Source organism: Typopeltis vanoorti, chromosome 7, assembly GCF_054136105.1.
Source record: "Typopeltis vanoorti isolate ZY-2024b chromosome 7, IOZ_Tvanoo_1.0, whole genome shotgun sequence".
NCBI classification, from domain to species: domain Eukaryota; kingdom Metazoa; phylum Arthropoda; class Arachnida; order Uropygi; family Thelyphonidae; genus Typopeltis; species Typopeltis vanoorti.
Window position 1 is genome coordinate 147,542,701 of NC_143555.1, and position 25,707 is coordinate 147,568,407.

General features: G+C 36.1%; 1 protein-coding gene across 3 annotated transcripts in view; it reads left to right on the forward strand.

Moving 5' to 3' along the window:
- Positions 1–25,707, forward strand: part of LOC150105176 (sodium-independent sulfate anion transporter-like) — a 255,432-nt gene that overhangs the window by 22,252 nt on the left and 207,473 nt on the right. Inside the window, exons 1-2 of one of the 3 annotated variants that reach the window (XM_090395527.1) lie at positions 9,025–9,049; positions 16,988–17,101. The exons of 1 other annotated variant lie outside the window; for it this stretch is intronic. In XM_090395527.1, coding sequence (XP_090251653.1) covers positions 17,071–17,101 — 31 coding nt within the window. In that variant the 5' untranslated portion in view covers positions 9,025–9,049; positions 16,988–17,070. Of the gene's footprint in view, positions 1–8,335; positions 8,488–9,024; positions 9,050–16,987; positions 17,102–25,707 lie in introns of those variants that run through there. One more of the 3 variants, XM_090395528.1, reaches the window with a different exon arrangement.

Here is a 25,707-nt window from a genome sequence, read left to right on the forward strand (position 1 = left end):
CTTTACTTGAAAAATTCCATATGAAGATTCCTTTTCTATTGGAATCAAAATCAGGTTTTTTGAAAATATCATTATTCCGTCGTTTTCACAACTGCGTTATGGAAGCAATTTAGACATGTCCACCATAAAAGTGTGTCATCCGCACTCTGTTATGGACATTCCAAATATACTGCAATTAATTAGCGACCTGTATGCCTCTATTGAAAGTTATATCAGTAAAACAGTTATGCAAGTCAGAGGCTAGAGAGCACAAGGAACCGAACTTGATGCTAACGTACCTGGACTCTTTGTAATCAGCTAGCGAATAATCCTGTTGCCATTTGCTCTGCCAGGAAGCGTCTGGCAGAATGAGTAGCGATAATCAAGTGAAACTCTAGAGTCCACGCATAAATGATTTCCACAAAGTGCAAGTCGACGTTATTTCTCACGGAACTCAAGTGCTCAAATTACACAATCATGATTACCTCTATGAAAAAAACGAATAAATACAAAATGACACTGCCTGTCCATTCGTCAGTTATAACATCCTGTATCAGAAACGTCACATCTTGAATCTCCTCCTTATGATGTTTTATGGCCAAAAATTTACCTTGCTGCTCTTTGAGCCTTTGATCAATAATTTCCTGTCTTCCCTTGATCCCCTTTGGATAAATATCACGAACCGTTTTGATTATTTGGGTCATTTTTCTTCCGAGTTTAGTATTCACAACTCAAGCTTCTTTTTTAATAACTCTTCTGACGAAGCTGGAAGAGATGCCAAACAGTTATCCTCAGTAATGACCTAACACAAATTCTCATCTACTGCCAGAATACCGAATAATCCTCACTATACTCAGAACACCTCGGGATTTTCCAAGTTCTTCTAGATGTACTATAGATGTCAGCTCTTTGTGGTAACTCATCAGCCCATCCATTCTTGGTGTCATGTCCTTTGTTATTAATAGTATTACATGCCGGCTTTCTTAGACAGCATAGCACTTCTCCTACCGGCACGCAGATTGGAATTCGGCCACGGGCGTGGATATTTGTGAATTTTCTTTGGTGGTGGATAAGATTCATTGCGGGGTGTAAGACTACTGCTTTCCTTATTGGAGATCTGAAGTGGCCTGCAAGTTTCGCGTTTGTTCTCTATAAAAGTAGACTTTCTCAGATAAACGCTCAATTAGTCCTAGTCATAATAATAGTAATGCACTTGCTTTTCTTTGTGAGCTTTACTTAAAAAATTAATAAATAGTACAATCTCCGTGATTCTATATTTCCATTCCAGAGCTTCCTACCATTTCCATTCTTCCCATAAAAATTTGCCTTGAGTGAATAACTGAAATAACTCCTTTTTGTTCCCGTATGGGGAGTAGGCGGGGCCGTTTTTATGCCCTTCTAACTTTTTTGGAGACTGAGTGGGCAGTTCAATCTCCACTGGTAGCCAATCAGAGATAGCTAGCCCAAGGCTATCACTAATTAATCGGCACGCAATTAAGGCGACGGCTAGTAAGTGCCGCCATCTGGTGGTCACTAACCCTAACACAATATATTTAATGTCTGAAAATAGGGTGGGTTCGACGGCTGATTTTCTTGAGTTTACGGGACAAAAAACCCAAGTTTCCAGGAGGAAAGAGGAAAAACCCGCTAGCCCATGCCAGAGATGGATTAACTCTGGAACCGGTCGAGAAAAGGCTTAGAAAAAGTCCCCTAGTAGGCGACTAGATTAGAATGCCTTTCGTCTTGCGATCAAGCGCTGTAGAGTGCAAACGCCACTTTTACTGAACTACACAGGCTCATCCTTCGTAGTCATGTAATTTAAACCTGCTATTTGTAAATGTACAACTTATAGGCGACACCAATACGGCGGCATCCTCGTAGGTAGTCTGTTGTGTTTTCTGGTTGATTTTTAGAGTATTGAGTTTTCTGAATTGCAGGGTTAAAAATAACTTCCCTACATGCAAAGTACAGGGAGAAACTGTGCTTGGATATGCTTTTGATCGAAAGAGAAGTGAAGTAATTAATATGATAAAAGAATGAAAGAAAGCATAAAAATTTTTGTTCAATCACCCATTTTTAAGAAAATCATCTAATGTATACAGCGTGGATTTTTTTAAATGACTTTTTATAAAACTTTTTCGACCTGTATTTTACTAATATATCGCATAAGTGCAAAATGGAATAGAAAGAAGAAACTTGGATCAAAAAACCTGCACATTACAATATTTATTTTAAGAAATACAAGATTGTACAGTATTTTTTTTAAAAAAATACGAGAGGAGAGGTTGTTCTTATGGCACTACTGGAAATGAACAATGAGGAAGAAATATTTATTCTGCGTTTTGGATGTGGACATTGCATGGTGTCGTCTGTGTGCTGCATATGTGTTTACGGATTCATAGGATAAGTGAAAGTATCATTAATCACTTCTAGTGGATGAAAAGTGACCACAGAAATGTCTTTATTACAACTGCAGAAACTGAGCATTTGCATGAAAGGGAGCGAAGTGTAGTGAAAATGAATCATTGATCTACATAACTACTCCCTTTTATACCAATTTAAGAAATTTTAGGACACTTTTAGAGATACAAGCCCAAACTGATAAAAGTGTAAAACGGTTAAAGAGAGTTCCCTTTTGTGCAGAGTTAGCGAAGAAAGCATACGTTCTTGGATCCTGGAGAGGCATGGTATGTTCATTTCAAGAGGAAATAAACATACCATGATCATGTCTTGGCTATCATCAGACTTTTTTGGGGAAATAAGATGGTCTCGAGTTTGTTGTTGCTAGGATTAAAGCTAACAAGATTATTAGAATTCCACTGATGATTGGTTTTGGAGATCAAATTTAGAAGTAGATATACTAGTTTTCTAATGATTTTTGTAGTGCAAGATTTGTTAAAGAAAACAAGCACTGTAATGTCCTCTAATCGTTAAAACTGGATTTAATTTGCAGTCCACTGGAGATGGTCATTGACGGGGGAAGGGGAAAGGAAGAGAATTCCTGTAAGAACAGAGCTCTGTTGCGTTCGACTTTCAGTTTAGAAGTTTGAGGAAAAGATCCACTCAACACACATCCGACAAGAGAGAAACATATCAAAAGAATTGTAAAACACAGACGATAAGACGAAGCTTACTTATATAAAACATATTTCAGCCCAGAACAAATGCTTTAGAGATATCAAGAGCCAGTACCACCCTGAGTAAGTTTACTTCAAGCAAAATCCAAAGCAGTGCAAGATGAAATTTGAAAATACATACGGACTGAAGATATTCTTCTGGAGATAGCCAAGTAGACTGACTGTTGAAACCTCAGAAGTCAAAACCGATGATGGAGCTGATGTTTTTTGCGACCACTATGTTGATTACGCTGGTTGGTATGCACCACCCTACCTGTATGTTAACTGGTCTGTTAGTAGCTCTGGTATAAGCCATCAGGCATCAAGTTGTCAGACTGTTTTTAATTCTTTTTAATATGCCAACCGCGGTATTTCATTATTGAAACAAACTACTTTTTAAACAATAGATTTAACTTTTTCTACATATTCTATTCCGAATTAGTATAATTCAAAACTCATATTGATAGGATTCTTAATTACTAGTATTACTATTTAAGTGATTTTCTTGGACAAGTATTTATAGTAAAATTCCTTCCACATTTGAGCAGTTCTGGCCGAATATCATATACTCCAGCTATCCCTCCACATTTCAGGATTTTGTTTAGGTTTTTCTACCTGAAGTATTATTATTGTTTGTTTAGGTTTTTCTAACTGAAGTATTATTATTATTATTATTATTATTATTATTATTATTATTATTATTATTATTATTATTATTATTATTATTATTATTATTATTATTATTATTACGAGCAACTCCAAGGAGTCAACAGACTCATCGAGGGAGGCCCTAACATCATGTCAAGAACAACTATTTGACATTCACACAGTATCTATCATACCTTGCCTTAAACTCATTCACTGTCACAGCACCCACAACAGACTCTGGCAGCTTATTCCACTCATTCACCACTCTCTAACACCCCTGCTAACCACATTCTTGCTCAGCTTCCATATATGGTCCCTAGTCCTCCCACCACCCGTCCTGTTATCAAAAATATCTTCTTGATTAATCTTATAGAAACCCTTCAGTAATTTGAATGTCTCAATCATATCACCAATTTTCTACCTATCGACCAAATTTTGCAACGCACAAATCTTCAACCTGTTCTCATAATGTTCATTCCACAGACCTGCTATCATCTTGGTCACTCGTCTCTGGATCCTCTCCACCTCCTCCCCATCAAGAAGAAATTCTGGCGCCCATATCTGGGCATAGTAGTCTAGATGGGGTCTTATCAAGGCTCGATACAGAGGAACAATAACTTGTTTGTCTCTGCTTGTTAAAGTATTTTTCAGAAGCCAAGTGATTTGATGAGCTGATTTAGCCACTTTTGCAATGTGCCCCCTAAACTTCAATTCCCTATCCACCAACATCCCCCCCCAAAATCCCTGGCCTCATCAATTTCCTGGAGTACTCTTCGACCAATGTGATATACTACTGCTAATCTCTAATCTTTTCATCGCAAAATGCATAACCTTACACTTTGCCACATTAAATTGACATCCATTTTCATTCGCCCAGTCCTCCAAACTATCCAAATCATCCTGCAAAATTTTGACATCCTGTGCACTCACAATTGCTCTACCCAACTTTGCATCATCAGCAAACAAGTGAACACTTCCTCTCAGATCCTTTTCTATATCATTGATGAACAAATTGAAAAGTAGTGGCCCAAGAACAGAACCCTGCTGCACACCACTAGTCACAAGCCGTCTTTTGGACTCAACTCCTGAATAAACCACTCTCTGGTATCTCTCCATCAACCACCCTCCTATCCATTTCACCAACCCTATATCCATCCCCATCTGCTCCAGTTTACTGATTACAGTAGAATCACTGTAAACCCATTACCCTTATCCAGTTCAGCCGTCACTGTGTTATAAAACGTGAGCAAGTTACTGAGGCATGATCTACCCTTCACAAAACCATGTTGTTCCCCATACAATATCCCATTTTCATCTATCGAATCCTGTATTCTTTTCTTGACTAATTTCTCTAAGACCTTGACATCGATTCCTGATATACTAATCGGTCGGTAATTTACAACAGCAGTCTTGGAAACTCCTTTATGCAGTGGAACTATCATCCCCTCCTTCCACCCCCTCGGGACTAACCCAGACCCGAGACTCAAATTAAACAAAATGGTCAAGGGTACTGACAATTCTTTAGCCACTTCACGTACGACACGAGCTGGTATACCATCCAATCCCACAGATGTATTGACATTGAAGTTTTGCAATAGACTTCTCACCTCCACTTCATTCACCACGATTCCCGTATAGTCTGTTGGTTCATTCATTTCTACAATGTCACCACCTGGATGATATATTCTTGCAAAGTACTCGCTCAGTAATTCAACTATATCAACTGATTCGGTTACCTCCCTACCATCGGCATTCTTTAAAATCATTCTGCCATATACATTTTTTATTTTACTTGCAACATATCGAAAAAACTGTTTAGGATTCTCTTTAGCCTTCATGGCCAATGTTCTTTCGTAATCCTTTTTTGCTTTTCTTACCACACTCGTTACCCTTCTGGTCTGCGCTTTATACTGTTCATGTGCCTGCAGGTCACCTTTCTCCTTAAATTCCCTCCATAGTTGTTTCTTTTTTTGCAGCGCAATCTTAATGGTGTTATTCATCCATTTAACCCCTACTTGATTTATTATTCGGATTCTAGGTACAGTCAGCTATTGCTTCATGCAAACACTTCTTTACCGCCGCCCATGCACTATCAACTTCCAGTCCTTGCAGTTGTACATGCCATGGCACTGAACCAATCAAACTCCTAAGCTTGTCATACTTACCAGCCCGATAATTCCACATGTACCCTGTCTTAATTGTAAATTCCACACCTTTAGCCATTAAGTATTGATATGTACTCCTGTTTGCATTCTTCCCTTGACATGTTAACTACGTTTGCACATTCCCAGTGTGCCTGTTAAGAAATGAGACTGAGTTTTTTACAGGCAGCCCTTTGAATAAAAGTAACAAACGTGTTTATACTTTTGACCGATAGAGAGTGTTGTAATTGCAGGGGCAACTTTCGAGTCGCGTGATTCAACAATTTTCGTGTGGTAACCTTTGAAGTAAGAGTGTGTGAGTGTTGCGTGTCAGAATTTGCGTCATACAGCAAAGAGCCGTGATAAAATTTTACTGTAAATTAGATAAAACTGCTACAGAAGTGTACCAAGATCTAAAAAAAAAACATTTATGGCGATGACAGTGGAACACCTACCGTGCACAGATGTTCTAGTGGTTTTAAACATTTATGGCAGTTTCTGTACAGACAAATGAAAATATGGTGAAAGCTAGGGAAATTGTTCCTAAGGGCACCACAAGTGAATGGTCAGTATTATTTAGGAGTAATGCAACGTCTGTACGACCGCATGCGACATATAGGCAAGAACTGTTCTACAACAATTGGTCTCTGTCGCACGCGCATTGAGCGCTGCCTGTAAAACAGTTTTTGGCTTCGAAGTCGATCTGTGTGATCGAACAACCCCCCCCCCCCCATTCGCCAGATTTTGTCCCGCAGATTCCTTTTCCTAAAGATGAAGTGTGCCTTGAAAGGGAATGCTTCAGCAACATCGATGACATCCAATGCAGTGTGACCCAGAGACTGAAGGAGGTTTCCTTTTAGGACTTCCACCATGCCTTAGAACATCTGCACGATATATGTAAACATTGTGTGGGGTTGGAGGGAGATTATTTTGAATCTGTGTCATTGACAATTCCAAATATATTTCTTTGTTTTGATATAATAATTGTTGTCTCATTACTTAACAGGCCCATTATGTAGCTTAGCTCTGTTATAATTTTCTTTGCATTCTTTTAGAACATCTCCCGACGTATTTGGTAACTTTTAGTATGTATTCTTCTTTTCCAAGCTGCTTGTTTAACTTTTTATGTCCCTGATAACATTCTTACTTTTCTAGCCTCGTAGACAATCTCATTACATACCTCTTTAGCCTAGTTGAATCAACCAGTGTTTTCTTCAGCGTTTGCCACAGACTCTAAGGTTTAAAAAAAAAAAAAAAATCAGCTAACGCCTTTTTATTCCCGTATACGGGAGTAGACGAGGCCATTTAGCCCTATCTAACTTTTGGAGACTGAGTGGGCAGTTCAATCTCCACTGGTACCCAATCAGAGACAGATGGCCCAAGGCTATCACTAATTAAGTGGTACGCAGTGAAGAGAGACGGCTCAAATGTGCCGCCATCTCGTGGTCCCTAACCCTAACACAATATATTTAATGTCTGAAATAATGTGGGTTCTACGGTCTATTTTCTTGAGTTTACAGGACGAAAAACCCGAGTTTCCGGGAGGAAAAACCTGCTCGCCCGTGCCAGAGATCGACTAACTCGGGAACCGGTCGAAAAAAGGCTTAGAAAAATTTCCTCTAGTCGCGCCGACTAGACTCGAAACCAAGCCTTCCTTCGTGCGGCCAAGCGCGGTGGTGTGCAAACGCCACATCCACTAGCTACACAGGCTATGCCCATATATTATTATTATTATTATTATTATTATATGATACCTCCAGGGAGTCCAAAGACTCATCGAGGGAGAGTGTGCGAACAGCATCGAACGATTGAACTCTTCCAACTACTAACTGCGCCCAAACTTGCTTAACTTTTTGCGTGCGCCATTACTAGCAGAGGCTCTACCAATCGACCAACCTTTGCTGGCAATAACTCTTGAAATTGCTTTCTTATCAACTTCGGAACTATAAACCAAATAGCATTTATTTTATTTGAAATAAAAGAAATGCTAAACCGCGACACTCTACTTTCCGTGTGATTCGAACCCTTCTGTCTTTATAATATTATCCGATTTGAAGATAATGGTTCAATTTGACACGCTTTCTTGATCATCATCCATTGGATAGTTAATGTTCAGATTTAAAAGAAAATGTGGCATTCGATTTAATTTTAGTCGTCTGAATTTTAAGTGGCACTGAAAAAAGATCTGGTTAATGACATTTCTATTGAAATTTCACAGAGATTTGTAGTAGTATAGTTATTTCTAATTAACTATTTAACTATTAATATATCAATTACCCCATAATGGTTTAATACCCGATATGTACATTACCATTGTTTTGTTCTGTTTTTTTAAATCATTATTCGAATTTTTTTCCCCCCATTGATAACTGCTCGAGATTTCTATATGCAAGATTTACAGGCAAAGGTTAGAAATAGATTGCGTTAGAAAAATTGATTTTACTGCTTGCAGTATGGTATCTTATAATTGTAACATGGTGTACTCGTGTTTTGCATGCACGTTATCCACGAGTACCCTTCGATGTTTCTTATGATTTAATTTAATTGCTTTCTAAAATGCTTTTTTTACGCAGAATTTAATAAGAAATGTATCTCCCAAATGGGTGAGTAAACATCCATAACAATTATAAGTGTAACCAACATTTTCAAACGTCAGTAGTATTTCGTGGAATTTCTTAGCAATTTTGACATCTCTTCGCAAACTTTACATATTCCTCATCCTCACACCCATCTGTTATTGTTATTATTACATTCTTCTGGAGTCAAAGCCCCAGCATCATTCTTATTTACGAATACGACACGTTTAATCATTTTCAGAGCTATTACAGTTGATAAATAAGCAACGCATTGGAGAACTAGGAAAAAAGCACCTACGTTATTAAGTTATCATAGCTGAAGAATTGTTATTAATTGTTACATACAGCAAAATTTAATGATGTATGTGACGTTTATGTACGCAATGTTTAGAATAATTTTAACTACATATCGAATTTAAAATTATTGCATACTTCTGTAATCGCGAAAATATTGGAATTTTACTTTGTAAAAATACTTTCTAGATGGACTGATGAGGACTAGAGATAAAGTATTACATAACACGTAAACGAACGCTTGACGTGTGAAAAACTTGCAGATAATTTGAAACATGGCGTTGATAATACAGAGGTGCAATTTTAGCAAATTAATTATATTTAGCAAATGAGTTTTGCAGGCTGTTTAATTATGCTTAACAGAAGCCTTCAGTGTATACTAGTCATTTCAAATTTGTATCTAGAATTGTTTTTCTTTTTCTTGCTTTGGTTAATAGAGCTTACTTAATGTTTAAGTTGAGATTGTAATTCTTCTGGTATTTTTTATAACACAGGTATTTTTTCCCCTAATAAGTCCATTTTTTTATCATCTGTTGTAATTTTCTTTTTTCTCTCTCTCTCTCTCTCTCCTTGATTGCATTGTTCATAATCTTTTGTTAAAATAAATGTCAGTATATGTTATGCAAAGAATATATAGCAGATTACTTATCTTCAACACATTAGAATTGAAATATCAGTCTTATAGCTTCAAAAGAACTGAAGATTAGCATCTTCCCTCTCCCACATCTCTATTCTAGTTTGGAATTGCAACCAAAACAAATATGAGGCTAGTATTATGTCTGTATACACATGAGTTCCTCTTGCTGCATTTCTTGTTATGTTGGTGGAAAACGTGTATTTTAAGCTCATTAAATGTGCAGTTGGAAGTCTAGAAGTGTAATTGGAACATGCCATGAAATAACTATATTCAGGTTGTGAAATTCTATGTTACAAGTTCGAGTCTGCTCATCATCAAAACTGTATATGCCTCCTTGCTCTTATCTAGTGGATGTGATTAAAAATTATTACTTTGACTACTAAGACTATCCAAAAGAGCTTGCCTAACAAAAAAGAAAGAGGAGCTACTAGCTGCATTTCTCCTTGTTACATATTAATGACAAAAATCCAAGATTTTAGAGTTTGACCATTTAACATTTTGATTATCCTAAAATGCTAGACATCAAATAATTACCTGATTTGCAAGTATATGCTAATGAGGTAACAAAGTGTTTAAATGGTGACTCCTTCCTTTGCTTGTAGAGCTATGCTAAATAATTTACAAAAATTAAATTAGGCAAGTACAATTTTCAAATAGTCTATTTTTAATGCCTTTTAAAATATTTTTTCATCCTGTACATACCTAATAGCTATGTAAAACTCTTAATTTTGTACAGTCAGCCATTTCCGTCTCACTTTGCATCACGGGATGCTTTGTCTCTAATCATTGTTAAATTTATCTTTGTGCTATATTAGGTACATTTATAGTCTCAAATATCTGGAAGTTGTCATTAATTAGAATTCCACTAATCCTTGGAAGCAGACTTTTTGATTAATCATCTGCAGGTTATATTTTTGCATTAACTATAAATCAGAAAAATATATAGTAGACTGCAGATGAAATTGTGTTTAGTTCAACTAGAGATTTTTAATGCTTTTACTCTCTTGCTTTATTGGTAATTTGTAGGACTCCACTTAATGTTTATCATTTTCTGTGTAAGCCTATACATTTTTATATTTCAGGGAAATTAATGAAATTCAGAAACTTTACTTATATAGTTATTAAAGTTATCAGATAATGCATTAAGTGTTATTTCTCTAGAATACCATGATCCACAAACCATTCTACACTACATGAACACTTGTGATCTGCCATGTACACTACACCACACCAATCTGTATCATCTCCCACATATACATACATTATAGCAATATTTTTCTTTAATTGTGTTTTCTCTGGGTTTTTGCTTGTTTTGTGGAAAAAAACAACAATTAAATTTCCAGTTAAAGAAACTTTGTATCCGCTTTTTTTTTTTTTTTTTTCCTCTCTAGCTAAATAGGATCATCAAGCATATCATTAATACTATACCATTTGAAAAGGGCTGTCCACGCAGTTAGCCGAGTGGTTGTGCCCTCCGCAACCATATGCTTGGGAAAGGAGTGTCCTTTGTTCAATTCTCGTCGCTGACGTGAGGAGCTTAAGGATCTTTCTCAGATATAGCCAAGTTAGCTGGTCTTGGGCATGGACTACTGGGTTTTTCTCCCCAGTTTATCAGGGGATTTTCCAACCGGTCTTAAGAACACAATGCTTCATAGATAATTACACATGGCTGAGCGTGGGGGTAACAACCTCACCTCATAATGAGTTATGAAACTCAAAAATGGGAGGCCAAGGCCCTACATGGGGCTGTGGTGCCAAACAAAGATTTGAAAAGGGCAATGAATGCACGAAATTAGCAGACATAATACCTAATCAACTTAGATGCTTCAGCTGTCATTTAACTTATTTACAAACTGAAATCAATCCAAAACTTTTATAGATTCAAAATTGCTATACCATGCTATAGCTGGTTATATGCATTTACATGTAAGTAGCTGTAAATTATTCATTAATTGTTGTTAATATGGGATTTCTAAGGGACTGATAAGGGCCCCACAGATCCATGTTACTATCCAGTTAGCGAAACTAAACTTGACTGTAACAAAATGCAGTATGCAGGCTTCTCTCTCTCTTAGGCATTATGCTTTTTTTTTTTTTTAAAGTGAATTTGACAACAGTGCATGAGCCTCATTTTGTCTTATCTGAACACATCTAATACCTCAGCTCTGGAGATGGAATTTTATTGAAAATTTGGGTGGGGAAGAGAGAGAGAAAGAGAGGGTGGGTAGGGATAGAGAAAGGAAGAATTCAGGTCATCACCGAAAGTTCTATAAGGGTGTGATGAACAAGGGTGTAGGAGTGGATTTTTTATGTGGAGTATTGTGGGGTAAAGTGTGAATGCATTTAAAGTTTAATATGATATTTTACTAGTCATGGAGTCAACAGACTTATGATGAGTCTTTTGGCTCCATAGTCACTATTAAAAGGTTTTGTAAGTAGAAAACTCTGAGAGAAAAAACTTTCTGTCACTGTCAGAGATCATTTAACTTGCCTGAAACAAACAAACTAAGGGGTGTCTGGGAAATAATGTTGCTTCCTACCCCTTCCCCCCTCCTATTTTTTCTTTGAAGGAAATTGTGTACAGTTTAGCAACGAATACAGTTCAACGAATACTTAGACACCTCTGGTATCTATGACACCAGAGGTGTCTAAGTTAAAGCAGCAAAATTTGACTGGTTGTTTAATGAGTTTGAGCACTTCAGGATCCCAGATAGCGGAATTGAGATCGTAGGTATAGGAATGCTTTAGCATTGGGGTAATGGTGAAGGGCATCAATTTTCGAAATTGTCACACTATAAAAGGTGTTTAGGTATGAATTTGCCAAGGGTGCTAAAACTTAGCTATACCACTGGACAGGATTGTTCAATTATATAATTTCATTACTGAGGAGCTGTAGTTAAGGTTTTGGAAAAGTTAAAACCAGAATTCATTAGTAATTACATAAATTACTTACGACATCTTCACAAAGTTTTGCTTTGTAAAGAAGATAGTGTTCCTTAGTAATTTATGTAATTTTCTCACTTTTATATAATAAAAATGACATTTGAGTTGGACAAAAGAAACATTTACTATGATATTGTTGGACTTTGTATTTGACATGATACCACATGGAAATCTTTTACTTAAGTGGAAGCAAGTAGGGTAGGATATGAAGCTGGCTGGTGATGTGGATAAGAGCAGGGCTCAACAAATTATACAAGACCCTACTCGCCATGCAAAATATACATACTCAAGACCCCTCTAATTTTAATAGTATGCTGCTGCATCTGTATCACCTACAAGCAGAATAGCATTATTATCTTAAATCATAGCAGACAAAAATGTTAATGTACTGGTAACAGTGATATGTCATATCCATCAAAGAAGTCATTGTGGTGGCCTTGTTTGCCATTCCTCCTAAAAACTGCCATATTTTCTTAAAGACTGTGTAGAAATTTTTATTAAATAAAAAATATTCGCTTTTATCCAATCTGCAGCTGCTCACTATGTGAGTGGATGAGCATATTTGTCAAACCTTGAGTAGGAGGATAAGATATTCTCAGAATCAAGGAGAAGGCAGGTGGCTAGCAATATGCTTTTGTGCATAGCCATATAGCTTTTGTACTTGGTCAGCTGCTGTTTAATTTGTATGCTGATGAAATTGAGCATGATTTGAGGGGAAAGTTTTTAAATGCAAATCCCACCCATAGTGCCAGGTGCTCCTTTACATATATAGAATTTTTTTCAAGCCACTTCAGGACTCTGATAAGGAGATGGTAATCTTGCACTTAGCATGAAATTCATCTACTGCCTAATGACATTCACACATATCCATGCTATCAATGAAATTTTTAACCCACAGTTATTGGTTGGAGAGCAGAAGCACTGTCTACTTGGTGAACTAGGCTGGCATATTTGTTAATAATGCCAAACTGTGAAGGGCAATAGTAAAGCTGATATAAAGATCCTGCAGGATGATTTGAACAGACTGACCTTGAATAGGAGGATGAGATATTCTCAGAATTAAGGAGAAGGTAGGTGGCTAGCAATACGCTTTTGTACACAGCCATACAGCTTTTATACTTGGTCATTGTGGGCAAAGGATAATGATTGTCAATTCAAAATAACAATCATTTTGAGCTGACAATCATTATGTTATTCAAAATGTTAAAGGGAAAGGTTATATATATTGAACTAAAAACAATTATAGTCTTGTACTATATTGATCGGATTACACTGCAAGAAATTGATCAGGCCAGAGATTTGAGGATATTGCAAAAGTGGGCATAAATAACAGTGGATTAGTTGAATGCTGAAATAGGTATGCAGGAATAAAGAAATCATTATACCTCTTTGTAAGGCATTGATATGACTATAGTATTTCAATTTGGTCACCTGGAGTTTTTGGATATGAGGAACTGGTGAGAAGCATTTTCATGTGAACGAATATGATAGTATCAAAGTTGTAAAATGTTTCTTATCAGTTGAAAGTATATAGGTAGAAGAAAAGGGATATGATAAACATGTTTAGTTCTAAATAGATGCAGAAGAAATTTTTCATTACTTGAAAGGAGAATTTAAAAACACAAGTTTATCACTGAAATTGAGTAAAAGTAGTTAGAATGGATGTGAGACTAGTTTTTTTTTTTTTTTTTTGCATGGAGAGTTGCAAATGAGTATAGTAGATTGTTATCGGATGCCTTGTCCTGAAAAAAAAAATGAAAGGTGATGAACAGCTGTTTAATTTATATATCAATGATATACATTTAGTTCAGGGCATGAGAGAAGATATTTAGTTGTTTGCTGATGATACTAAATTAGGAGAAGCAATGTCAGGAAGTTTTAAGACGGTTTGAATAGGTCAGTGCTTTGGATTGAAGAATGGAGATGCCATTTCATTGTTAATAAGCGTAAAGTTATGCACTTTAGCTAGAGAATTATGGAATGAGGTTTATTATATTGGAGTAATGTTGCTTCAGAAGGTGAAGGAGGCAAGGGATCTGGGGATTTTGGTAGATAGCGATTTGAAGTTCAGGGAACACTATGAAAGTTGTAAGGGTTACACAGAAAATTATTGCTGTAATGCAAAGAACACTGACATGCACAAACAAGGAGATGATAGTTCTGCTGTATAAAGCATTAATTATGTCGCATTTAGATTTCTGTGTGCAGATCTAGTCACTTGGCTATTTTGTCAATAAGGAAACATTGGAGAGAGAGTGCAGAGGCAAATATCTAAACTGTCTCAAGGTTCTCAATTACTAAGTATGAGGGCAGATTGAGGGAATTATATGATCTTCATTGCTTGGTAGTTAAGGAGGAGGAGGAGTGATATGATTGAGATGTATAAGTTGGTAAGAGGAGCCTATCATATGGATACTGAGGAGTTATTGCATAGGTCAGTGGTCGCCAAAGTGGTTGATATCGACCCCCAGGGGGAAATTCTGGCTCAGGGGTCGATAGAAAAATATAAGACATCATTGTACGGGTAATATTTAATTCAGTTAACTTGGATTACCTCCATCCTGAATGACAATGCAATTAAGAGTGAATCGTGGGAACAGTGACATGAATAGGACCGTAAGATGGAGCAAGGTCGTGAAAATAGTTACGGAGGCCAATCAAGTAGGCCAAAATGACGTATTTACCAATAAACAGATGTATGTGGTTCCAGCCTGGCTGGCGTGGTGGGAGCGAGATTGCAACACGTGTGCCGTTGCTTATTTACTTATACTTACATGTATTCAATCTCATTCTCATTTTTGCGCATTGACATACAAGTGAGCATTAATGTCCTAAAATTCATCAACATATATATTATAATTCAGTCGTTATTCATTCACAAACTAAACTTCTCTATGTTGAAGAGTTGAGTGGGGCTGGTAGTAATACCAGTGATATTAATACCAGTATATTAATATCACTAGTAATACCAGTGATATTACTAGTGATAGTAGTAGTAATAGTAATATAATAATATATACTATATTATACATACAATAAGCACTGTAACTATATTGAAAGTTTCTTTTTCACTTGGTTAGACTATAATAAATTTAATTTAATCCTTTATCCAAGTGTAATGTGATGAGATAGGAGTGATGTTAGCTTGCTCCACCTTTGCAACGAGTTACCCAGTGTTGTACCACCTTACCTCACTCCTGAAGATACTTTCAGGCGCAAACTTTGTTTGCTCACACTTGGATAAAGGATTAAACTAAATTTATTATAGTCTAACTAGTCTAACCAAGTGAAAAATAAACTTTCAACATCTTTCTCTAAATCCAGAGTAATTTAATGAAAAAGTGGCACACTGTTTGGCAACTCCTATAGGTAGCGATGACCTTGCTAATGCTTCTGCCTGGTATCTCCACTTGGGCCTGGCTCCCACTGAAGAGACCTCAATAAAGGTCAAAACTAGTCTGGGTAGTGGCCCTTTCCTTGAATGCATAACATTATATATATATATATATACATATCTGCAAGGAGATATATGTGTTTTGCATTACAGGAGATACTGAGATAGGAGTGATGTTAGCTTGCTCCACCTTTGCAACGCGTTTCCCGACGGGTGTTGTACCACCTTACCCCAGTCCTGAAGATACTTTCAGGCGCAAACTTTGTTTGCTCACACTTGTATAAAGGATTAAACTAAATTTATTATTATTACTGTAACTATAAAACAATCTAAAAACTCACATAAGCGTCTTTTTTTGTTGTCTTATTATAATTGCGTAATAGTAAAATAGAGGGGGTCAATAAAAAGTCAAGAAACTCTTGAAGGGGTCGATGGTCAAAGAAGTTTGGCGACCCCTGCCATAGGTGATGTAAGAATGAGAGGTCATCCCTGGAAACTGTACAGAGGTCATTTGAGTGGGTGGTGAATCAGAATGTATTGCCTGAGTGGGTGGTGAGTACTTTAACATTGAATGTACTCAAGGCAAGTTATGATAATTATTGTGGTCTGTGAGTGATTGACCTCCCACAATGAGTTTTTGGACTTCATGAAGGCCTGGAAGTAGTTGTGAATGTATTATCATTTGATGAGTTAGAAGTATGATAGGCAATGTATGAATAATGGTTATTGTATGCATCTCATGATGACTCCTGGGATTCTGCAGAGATGCTTAGTTAAAACTTTGCATCGATGCTCCTTAGGAAACCGCTGTGTTAATTTCTTCACCTAAAACACAAACTAGATGATATCAATTCCCCCCCCCCCCACACACACACACATACATACGCAAACAAAGCTGTATTTCATAATTTCCTTATTTTTTATCATTATATTAACATACATTATAAGTCACATATCCTTTTTTATATTGTTCACCAAACTTTTTTCAGCCTGAGATTCATTTGACATGTTATCTTTCTTTCTGTTGACCTGTAATCTGGTAGCACTGAGATATGACAAAGGTTCAGTAATTTTCTACATTAGAGATAATTTCTTATCATCGGAAGCCAAGAATAGCTCTTCATTTCCATTCTTTTATGTTAACCTGACATAATCATGGTATATGTTTTATTGTATTATTACTTAATGACAAAACAGCTTTTGGTGCTCACACATTTTTTGTTCCCTGTCAGCATCATGATCAGTTTCCTTTTGTATAGATTTCAGTGTCCTTTAGAATAACTGTGGATATAGCAGATTTTAGTGTTAGGTATGTAAACTACTAATAAAGCCTCTTTGGATAATGTCACCAGTGAATAGACAGTGGAGTGATGGTAAGTTGTAACATTAATGCATTCCATTCATTGCAAGTTTTTTTTTGTTTTTTTTTACAATAATCCCACTCATGATTGGTTATAAACCAGTAACACATTAGTGTCATGGGTAGGTTAAGGGTTAGATAATCATCCAGTTTTATACTGGATGATGCAAATTATACCATCACCAAAATATTTTGGGGAAACTAAGAGAACTATTACAAAAAAAAAAAAAAAGGAAGAAAAAGCTGTTGTGTGTGTATATATATATATATATATATTTCACTTTTGGGTTTAGTTATAAAGGCATTAGCATAAAACTTTTGTTAAATATTCCCTTTTCACTGCACCGATCCATCAGTTTTGAAAAGTGAATTAAACATTTTCTGCACTGTTTGTTTGAAATTTATTCAGTAGACACACTGAAATTTTTCACAGTAGCATATGAAAGTTATTCATTATAATAGTATTCAGGATAAATGATTTATTAGTGTGCTATTACTGGCATTATCAGGATAAAAAATCAGCAATATTATTATTATTTATTTATTTTCTGTCAATTACACAGACACATACACAAGGTTGCATAACCGTGTGGCATGTCATTGTTTCTAGATTAAGTAGGAATTTGTTGATGTGTTTCTTGATGATCATCTGGAGGCTGTAATCTTTGGGGAAAACTTTTAAGGTTACATCGTGGTCAGCATTCACAGTGAAGAATTTATGGAGAGACCATATGTGTTAGAATAATTACTTTACTTAACATTAAGCAAGTAACAATCAATGTTTCAACCTCTGTATTGAAACCATCAGAAAAAATAGATATGTACAGGATACAAGCTACATGGCTCTATACAAAAGTAAGATGAATCTAAATGTTTGTTAATCATTTATCCTAGCCTGACCTCTGGTGAGGGGGAAAAAATGGACAAAATGGATTAAAAAATGGATTAAACAATTTCTAAAGTCCTCTCATACTGAGATTTTCTTCTGTTTGGGATTGTTCTGGTTGCTGTATGGGTTGAAGATTATTATTATGGGCAACTCCAGGGAGTCCTTAGACTCATCGAGGGAGGCCCTAAACATCATGTTCACACAACTATACGACATTCTCACAGTATCTATCATACCTTGCCTTGAACTCACTCACTGTCATAGCACCCATAACAGACTCTGCAGCTTATTCCACTCATTTACTACTCTAAAAGTAAAGAACCCAGCTCTAACATCCTTGCTAACCACACTCTTTCCCAGCTTCCATAGATGTCCCCTAGTTCTCCCACCACCAATCCTGATCTCAAAAATATCCTCTGAATTAATCCTGTAGAAACCCTTTAGCAATTTGTATGTCTCAATCATGTCTCCCCTTTACCGCCTATCAACTAATTTCTGCAACCCACAAATCTTAAACCTGTTCTCATAGGGTTCATTCCATAGACCTGCTATCATCTTGGTCACTCGCCTCTGGATCCTCTCCACCTCCTCCCCAAGAAGAAGAAACCTAGGTGACCAAATCTGGGCACAGTAATCGAGATGAGGTCTTATCAAGGCTCGGTACAGAGGTGCAATAACTTGCTTGCCTCTGCTCGTCAAAGTATTTTTCAACAACCAAGTGAGTCGATAAGCTGATTTAGCCACTTTTGCAATGTGTCCCCTAAACTTCATCTCCCTATCCACCAACACTCCCAAGTCCCTGGCCTCATCAATCTCCTGGAGTACAGTTCCACCAATGTGGTATACTGCTTCTAATCTTTTCACCCCAAAATGCACAACCTTACATTTTGTCACATTAAATTGGCATCCATTCTCCTTAGCCCAAAACTCTAATCTGTCCAAGTTTTCCTGCAAGATTTTGACATCTGCATTCACTATTGCCCTACATTGCATCATCAGCGAACAAATGAACTGTTCCTCTTAGATCCTTCCCTATATCGTTAATGAACAAATTAAACAGCAGTGGTCCAAGAACAGAACCCTGCGGCACACCACTAGTTACAGACCGTCTTTTGGACTCTACTCCTGAATAAACTGCTCTCTGATATCTCTCCATCAACCTCCCACCTATCCATCTCAGTAACCTTATATTCATTCCCATATGTTGTAGTTTACGGATTAGAATTCCATGTGGTATCCTGTCAAATGCCTTAGCCAGGTCCAGCAGTATCACTGTAAACCCATTACCCTTATCCAGTTCAGCCATCACTGTGTTATAAAACTTGAGCAAGTTACTGAGACATGATCTACCCTTCACAATGCCATGCTGTCCCCCATACAGTATCTCATTTTCATCAATCCATTCCTGTATTTTTCCCTTGACTACTTTCTTCAAGACCTTGACAACGGCTCCTGATATGCTGATCAGTCGGTAATTTGCAACAGTAGTCTTGGATCCTCCTTTATGCAGTGGAGCTATTTACCCCTCTTTCCACACCTTCGGGACTAAACCAGACCCGAGACTCAGATTAAACAACATGGTCAAGCGCACTGATAATTCTTTAGCCGCTTCACGTAAGACCCATGCCGGTATACCATCCAATCCCACAGATGTATTCATGTTAAGGTTCTGTAATAGACTATTCACCTCCACTTCATTCATCACAATTCCCGTATAAACTAATGGTTCCTTCATTTTTTCAATGTCACCACCTGGATGATATACTCATCCAGTAATTGATATACTCGCTCAGTAATTAAAGATGGGTTAATTAAAATTCCTCCACATTGTTTGAATAATTAATCCATCATTTTTGTTCAGATTTGGATAATGTTTCAGCATTTCACAAGCTTCTTTGACTTTTGTTTCAAACTAGGTTTTAGTACAGTGTAGGGACTTGGTGCCTTTCCAGTCAACTCTGTGGCATGTTTGGAGTGCATGGTCTGATAGTCCATGATAGGCCACATTAAATACCTCCACTGTTTTACCATAGTGGAGGTATTTAATGTGGTGTTTATGTTCATCTTTTTTTTTTTTTTTTTATTAGGATGGTGCATCCTGCTTCCTCTATGTAAGGTAGGTTACAGGTACACTGAATTTTGTAAACTCCTCTGTGGGCAAGGTATGGAAGAGGATCTTTGGAGGAGCTAAGTAAATTTCTTAATTTTGCCAGGGTTGTCTTAATGTTGTATTTAAGTAGAGTTATAGCTATTTTTTCCAAAATGCCTCTAATGTAGGGAATGACAATGACATTCTTCTAATCTCTTTTGTCATTAAAAAATGGCATTATGGAGGATCTTGTGGGCTGTTTTTTTTATTTTTATTTTTTTATTGTAGCCATTTTTTACAAATGTTTGGTTAATAATTTCAAATATTTGATTCAGAGCTTGTTCATTGGAGCAAGAATTATTAACTAAACATTATAAAAAATGGCTACAATAAAAAAAAAACAGTTCACAAGATCCTCCATAAAAATGCCATTAAAAGAAAAAAAAATTACAAGAATGCCATAACCATGGCCTACATTAGGGGCATTTTGGAAAAAATAGATAGAACACTACTTCAATACAACATTAAGACAACCTTCAAACCCCTGGAAAAATTAAAAAATTTACTTAGCTCATCCAAAGATCCTCTTCCATACCTTGCCCACACAGGGGTTTACAAATTTCAGCATACCTGTAACCTAAGTTACATAGAGGAAACAGGACACACCATCCCCCCCCCCCCCAAAAAAAAAAGATGAACACAAATGTCACGTTAAATACCTCCAATATGGTAAAACAGGCCTATCAGACCACACACTCCAAACATGTCCCAGAGTTGACTGGAAAGACACCAAGTCCCTATGCTGCACCAAAACCTGGTTTGAAAGAAAATTCAAAGAAGCATGTGAAATGCTGAAACATCACCCAAACTGAACAAAAATAATGGATTAATTATTTCAAGAATGGGAAGGACCCATATAGGCAACCAGAACAACTCCAAACAGAAGTTAATCTCAATATGAGAAGACTTTAGAAATTGTTTAATGTAGTTCTGTTTTTTTTTTTTTTTTTTTTTCACTAGCGGTCAGGCTAAGATAAATGATTAACAAACATTTCATTCATCTTACTTTTGTATAGTGCAGCATCATATAGCTTGTATCCTGTACATATGTATATTTTCCTGATGATGACCTCAATACAGAGGTTGAAACATCAATTGTTACTTGCTTAATGTTAAGTAAAGTAATTATTCTAACACCGTATTGTGTCTCCATAAATTCTTCACTGTGAATTTGGGGAAAACTCTGTGTGGAGGCTATTTCAGTAGGTCTGACAGACATTAAATGAATGTTGACTAGCAGCAGCTCATGTTCGTATATGCTTAAAGGACAGTGGAAGAATAATGGCGACCAACCAGTTCAGCAGAATGTTAGCCATGAAAATACTTATAGAAGAAGAAGAAGAAATACAATATTTCTGAGAAATGTATTGAAATCAATCACAATGAGAGACATTATCAATTAATTAGATTGTCTTTTTCTAGAGGGGCTTTAGAAGAAACGTGAAAAGTATCTTGATGTTTAAGAACTAATCTAAGGTGGTATTTGATCACTTAAACAGTGGAAGAGGAAAGGTTAGCAGAACAGATGTTGGATGATAATGATGATTTTTATCTTTAAAGGTATACCTCTGACATGACTATACACAATAAATTATATGATAACCACAGTAATGATGAGAAATGATGAGAAATTTTGTAAATAGGAAAATATGTGGGAATGATATGATAGTTCTTCAGAATTCTAGTCAGTTCAGAGATGCCAGAAATATAAGGGATTGGAACCCTGTGGTCTGTTGAAGAATCCCGAGGTGTGAAATCCTGTGAAATTATCTGCTGGATTCGATTAGGATTGTAACCATTAAATTCCATTAACATTTTGATATTGAAAAGTTCTTGTTGTAAGCTTGAGGGAGAGGAGCACACCTTATGTGCTCTATTAATTAAAGACTTGATAACACCAATATTTTGCGAGGTGTGATGAACAGGCATCTGATGAATATCTGCCAGTAAAGGTAGGTTTTTGATAAATGCTGGTTGAAAATGCTCTTAGGCGTCATTCTGAGAATGAACTTACCACTTTCTTACAACAGCTCAATAGTCTTCACCCATGTGTTTAATTCACCGTGGAAAACGAAAAGGCTGGTAGTTTACCATTCTTGGACACCCTTCTTACATGCACAGCCTCTAGTTATTTATCAACAAGTGTTTATCGAAAACCTACCTTTAATGGCAGATACATTCATCAAAATTCTGCTCATGACACCTCTCAAAATATTGGTGTTATCAGGTCATTAATTAATAGAGCACATAAGGTGTACTCCTCTCCCTCAAGCTTACAAGAACTTCTCATTATCAAATGTTAATGGAATTTAATGGTTACAACCCTAATCATATCCAGCAGATAATTGACTCCTATGATCATGCCGTAGGATTCTTCAACAGACCGTAGGGTTCCAATCCCTTATATTTCTGGCATCTCTGAACTGATTGGTAGATTTTGAATAACTATCATATCATTCTCACACATTTTCCTATTAACAAAATTTCTCATCTGTTGCCATCTACAAAAGACAAACTGTCACCTCTATCATTAGCTGCATTTACCAGATACTTTGTGAATATAGTCTAACATACTTTGGGCAGACAGGCCATTCTGTGGAAAAAAGAATTAATAAACATCAATATTATATCAAATACATGAACCCTCAAAAGTCTGGTCTGACACAACATGGTATTGATACTAAATACAGTATCTAGTGGGATGATGCTCATCTCCTCCATAGAAGCAGGTTTAAGTATCTGAATTGGAATGATTATCTCTCTCTCTCCCCCCCAAAAGTTTGGAGACTCTTATTTTATGTACCCATCAAAAATAGTTTTTAATAACAATTTTAATAATATTATTTATTAATATTAATTTCTAGCACGCGGCAACAGTTTTTAATTGGTAAACCACTGACTGCTATGTGTACCTTGTATTCCCATTCCTTGTTTCTACACACTGATGATGTACTGTTATTTTCAGTACGAAATATCTGTACTTTCATTTCATTAAAGTTAATTACTGTGGTTATCGTGTAATTTCTTGTTTAATGATGATTTATAGTTTTAATGGTAGAAGGACAACAATGGTCTTATTGTGTCATATCAAAGGTTATAGGCACAAAAGGTAAGACAATCGCAAACATCCAAGCCTGCAGCAGAATTCGAACCTGTGACCTCTTAGTTGGACAGTGGGTACACTAATCAGCTAACCAGGCTGGCCCCAGTTGTTGGATGGCAGAAAAAGATTTATGTGGTCTAGGTGGATTAAGGCAATTAGAAGTGCTTAAAAACAAATATATCGTATAATAGAAGAGCAAAATGGATTCAGAAAAGGCAGTTCTTGCATGGACTCTGTATTAACCTTAAATTACTAATCCAAAACACAGAGAAATGAACATAGAAACACATATAGCTTTTATAGATAACACCAAAGCATTTGATAAAATTATCAGAGAAAAACTATGGCAAATCCTGGAAGAATATGAAATACCAAACCAACTCTTTAGAGCCTTATTTAATATATATCAAGATAAGTAAGAGACATTTTCTTTGGATTTTATTGGACCATGATTCTTTATAAATATATGTATACAATCATCTATAAATTGCACCAGCTTAAGCCTGTCTGGCTTCTTCAGGACAAGAAATGGGTACTAACATTAAATGCTAAAAAGGAATGAAGTAACAACAGTAAAATTAATTAAAATTGAAATGACCTGTGACATTAAGAGCATGGAGCATGGAGACTCATTGTTTGTAGATTGCACTTTATAGTTTTTCGCGAAATTGAGTTCTGTTATACATAGCGAATTTATTAAGCTTTTCCAATTGTATTTTAATATCATGCCTTGATTTCTGTTGAGAATGTCTTCTGTCCGGAGTACCACTGCAGCTTCTTTAAAGTTTCTACATCTGAAATCTTCTTCAATGTACGGCATAGAGCTGTTGTTCCAGTCGATGGAGTAGCTCGAAATCGAGAACTGATGGGCCAAACCTGAGGTGTCTGTTCTGTTGTTGTTAACATCTCCTATATGTTCTTTTTTCATATTTCTAGGCTTCGTGATGTTTGGCCTATATAATTCAGTCCACAGGAACATAGGATGTTATATACACCTGTGTACTTGTAGAAGGCGATGCTGTCCTTAGGAGATCTTAACATGTGTCGTGTAGTTAAAACAGGTTTGAAGGCAACCCTGATGTTGAAAGACTTGATGATTTTTGCTATTTTTGTTGAAACTGAGCTGGCTAATGATACTGTGATACAACAATGGACAACGTATACTGCGTCACTTGAGGTTGTTGCTGTGGACTGTTTGTATTGAGAATCTTTTGGATAATATTTTTTGGGTAACCATTTTGACTAGAGTTTTAGATATGAGTGAGAGCTCATCAAGCAGATCTTTTTTTTCTATGATGATATTTGTTGCTCTATTTTTAAGCACATATATAATGCTAAGTTTTTGTGCATAATGATGAGTAGATTTAAAGTGAAGATAACGTGCAATGTCTGTAGGTTTGCGGCAGATTGTGAGCTTGATTTGTCCATTCTCTTGTTTTTTATTAGTACATTCAAAAAAAGGTAATTGATTGTTATTTTCCAACTCTAATGTGGACTTAATTTTTTGGTGGAAAGAATTTATTTTTTGAAGGAACTCATGTAAGGCATTTTTTGTGTCTTTCCAAATGATGAAAACATCATCCACGTATCTCCACCAGACTAATGGTTTCGAATTTATTTTGGATAGGATGTCAGCTTCTAGTTTTTCCATGAACAGATCTGCATACAGTGGTGACAAAGGACTGCCCATGGCTAAGCCATCAAGTTGTTGACACAATATGTTATTTACTTTAAAATAGTTTGATTTTAGACAATGGCTGAAAAGCTGAGCAATGTCATTTGGAAAGAGATCTTCTATGATCTTAATCACTTCTTCAACTGGTACGTTCGTGAATAAAGACACTACATCTAGACTTTCAAGTATGTCTGTATTTGATATGTTAATTCTTTTTAATTTAGCTATTTTACTTTTTGCTGATGACCAAATAACCCTTTGAAACAATGAAGATTAACTACAAAAATTTATGCAGTCTAAATAACCCGATTAAAACATATTGTATTGGAAATATCAACAGATAAAACAAATGTCATAGCCTTCAAAGGTGCTAATCCACTAAGAAGCAAAATAGTAATAAACAACAAAATGATAGAGCAAGTAAATACATTCAGATGTTTAGGATGCACAATGTCATCTGAAAATGAAGCTAACATAGAACTGAAGATATGAAACGTTTTAAAAGTAACAAGCATTATAAATGAAATTTTTAAAACCAATTATGTACAAAAACATACACAAATAAGAATCTACAATGTGTTGCTAAATCTACCTTACTTTATGGCAGTGAGATATGGACAATAAAAAAAGCAGATGAAAGAAGAATTGAATCATCCAAAATGAAATTTCTGCAGAGAACTGAAGGAGTCACAATAATGGATAAAATGAAAAGCGGTGAAATCAGAAATAAACTTGGAATTACAAACTCCCAAAATGAAACAGTTATTTGCTATAGAGAGAAATGGAAGCAACATGTACTGGGA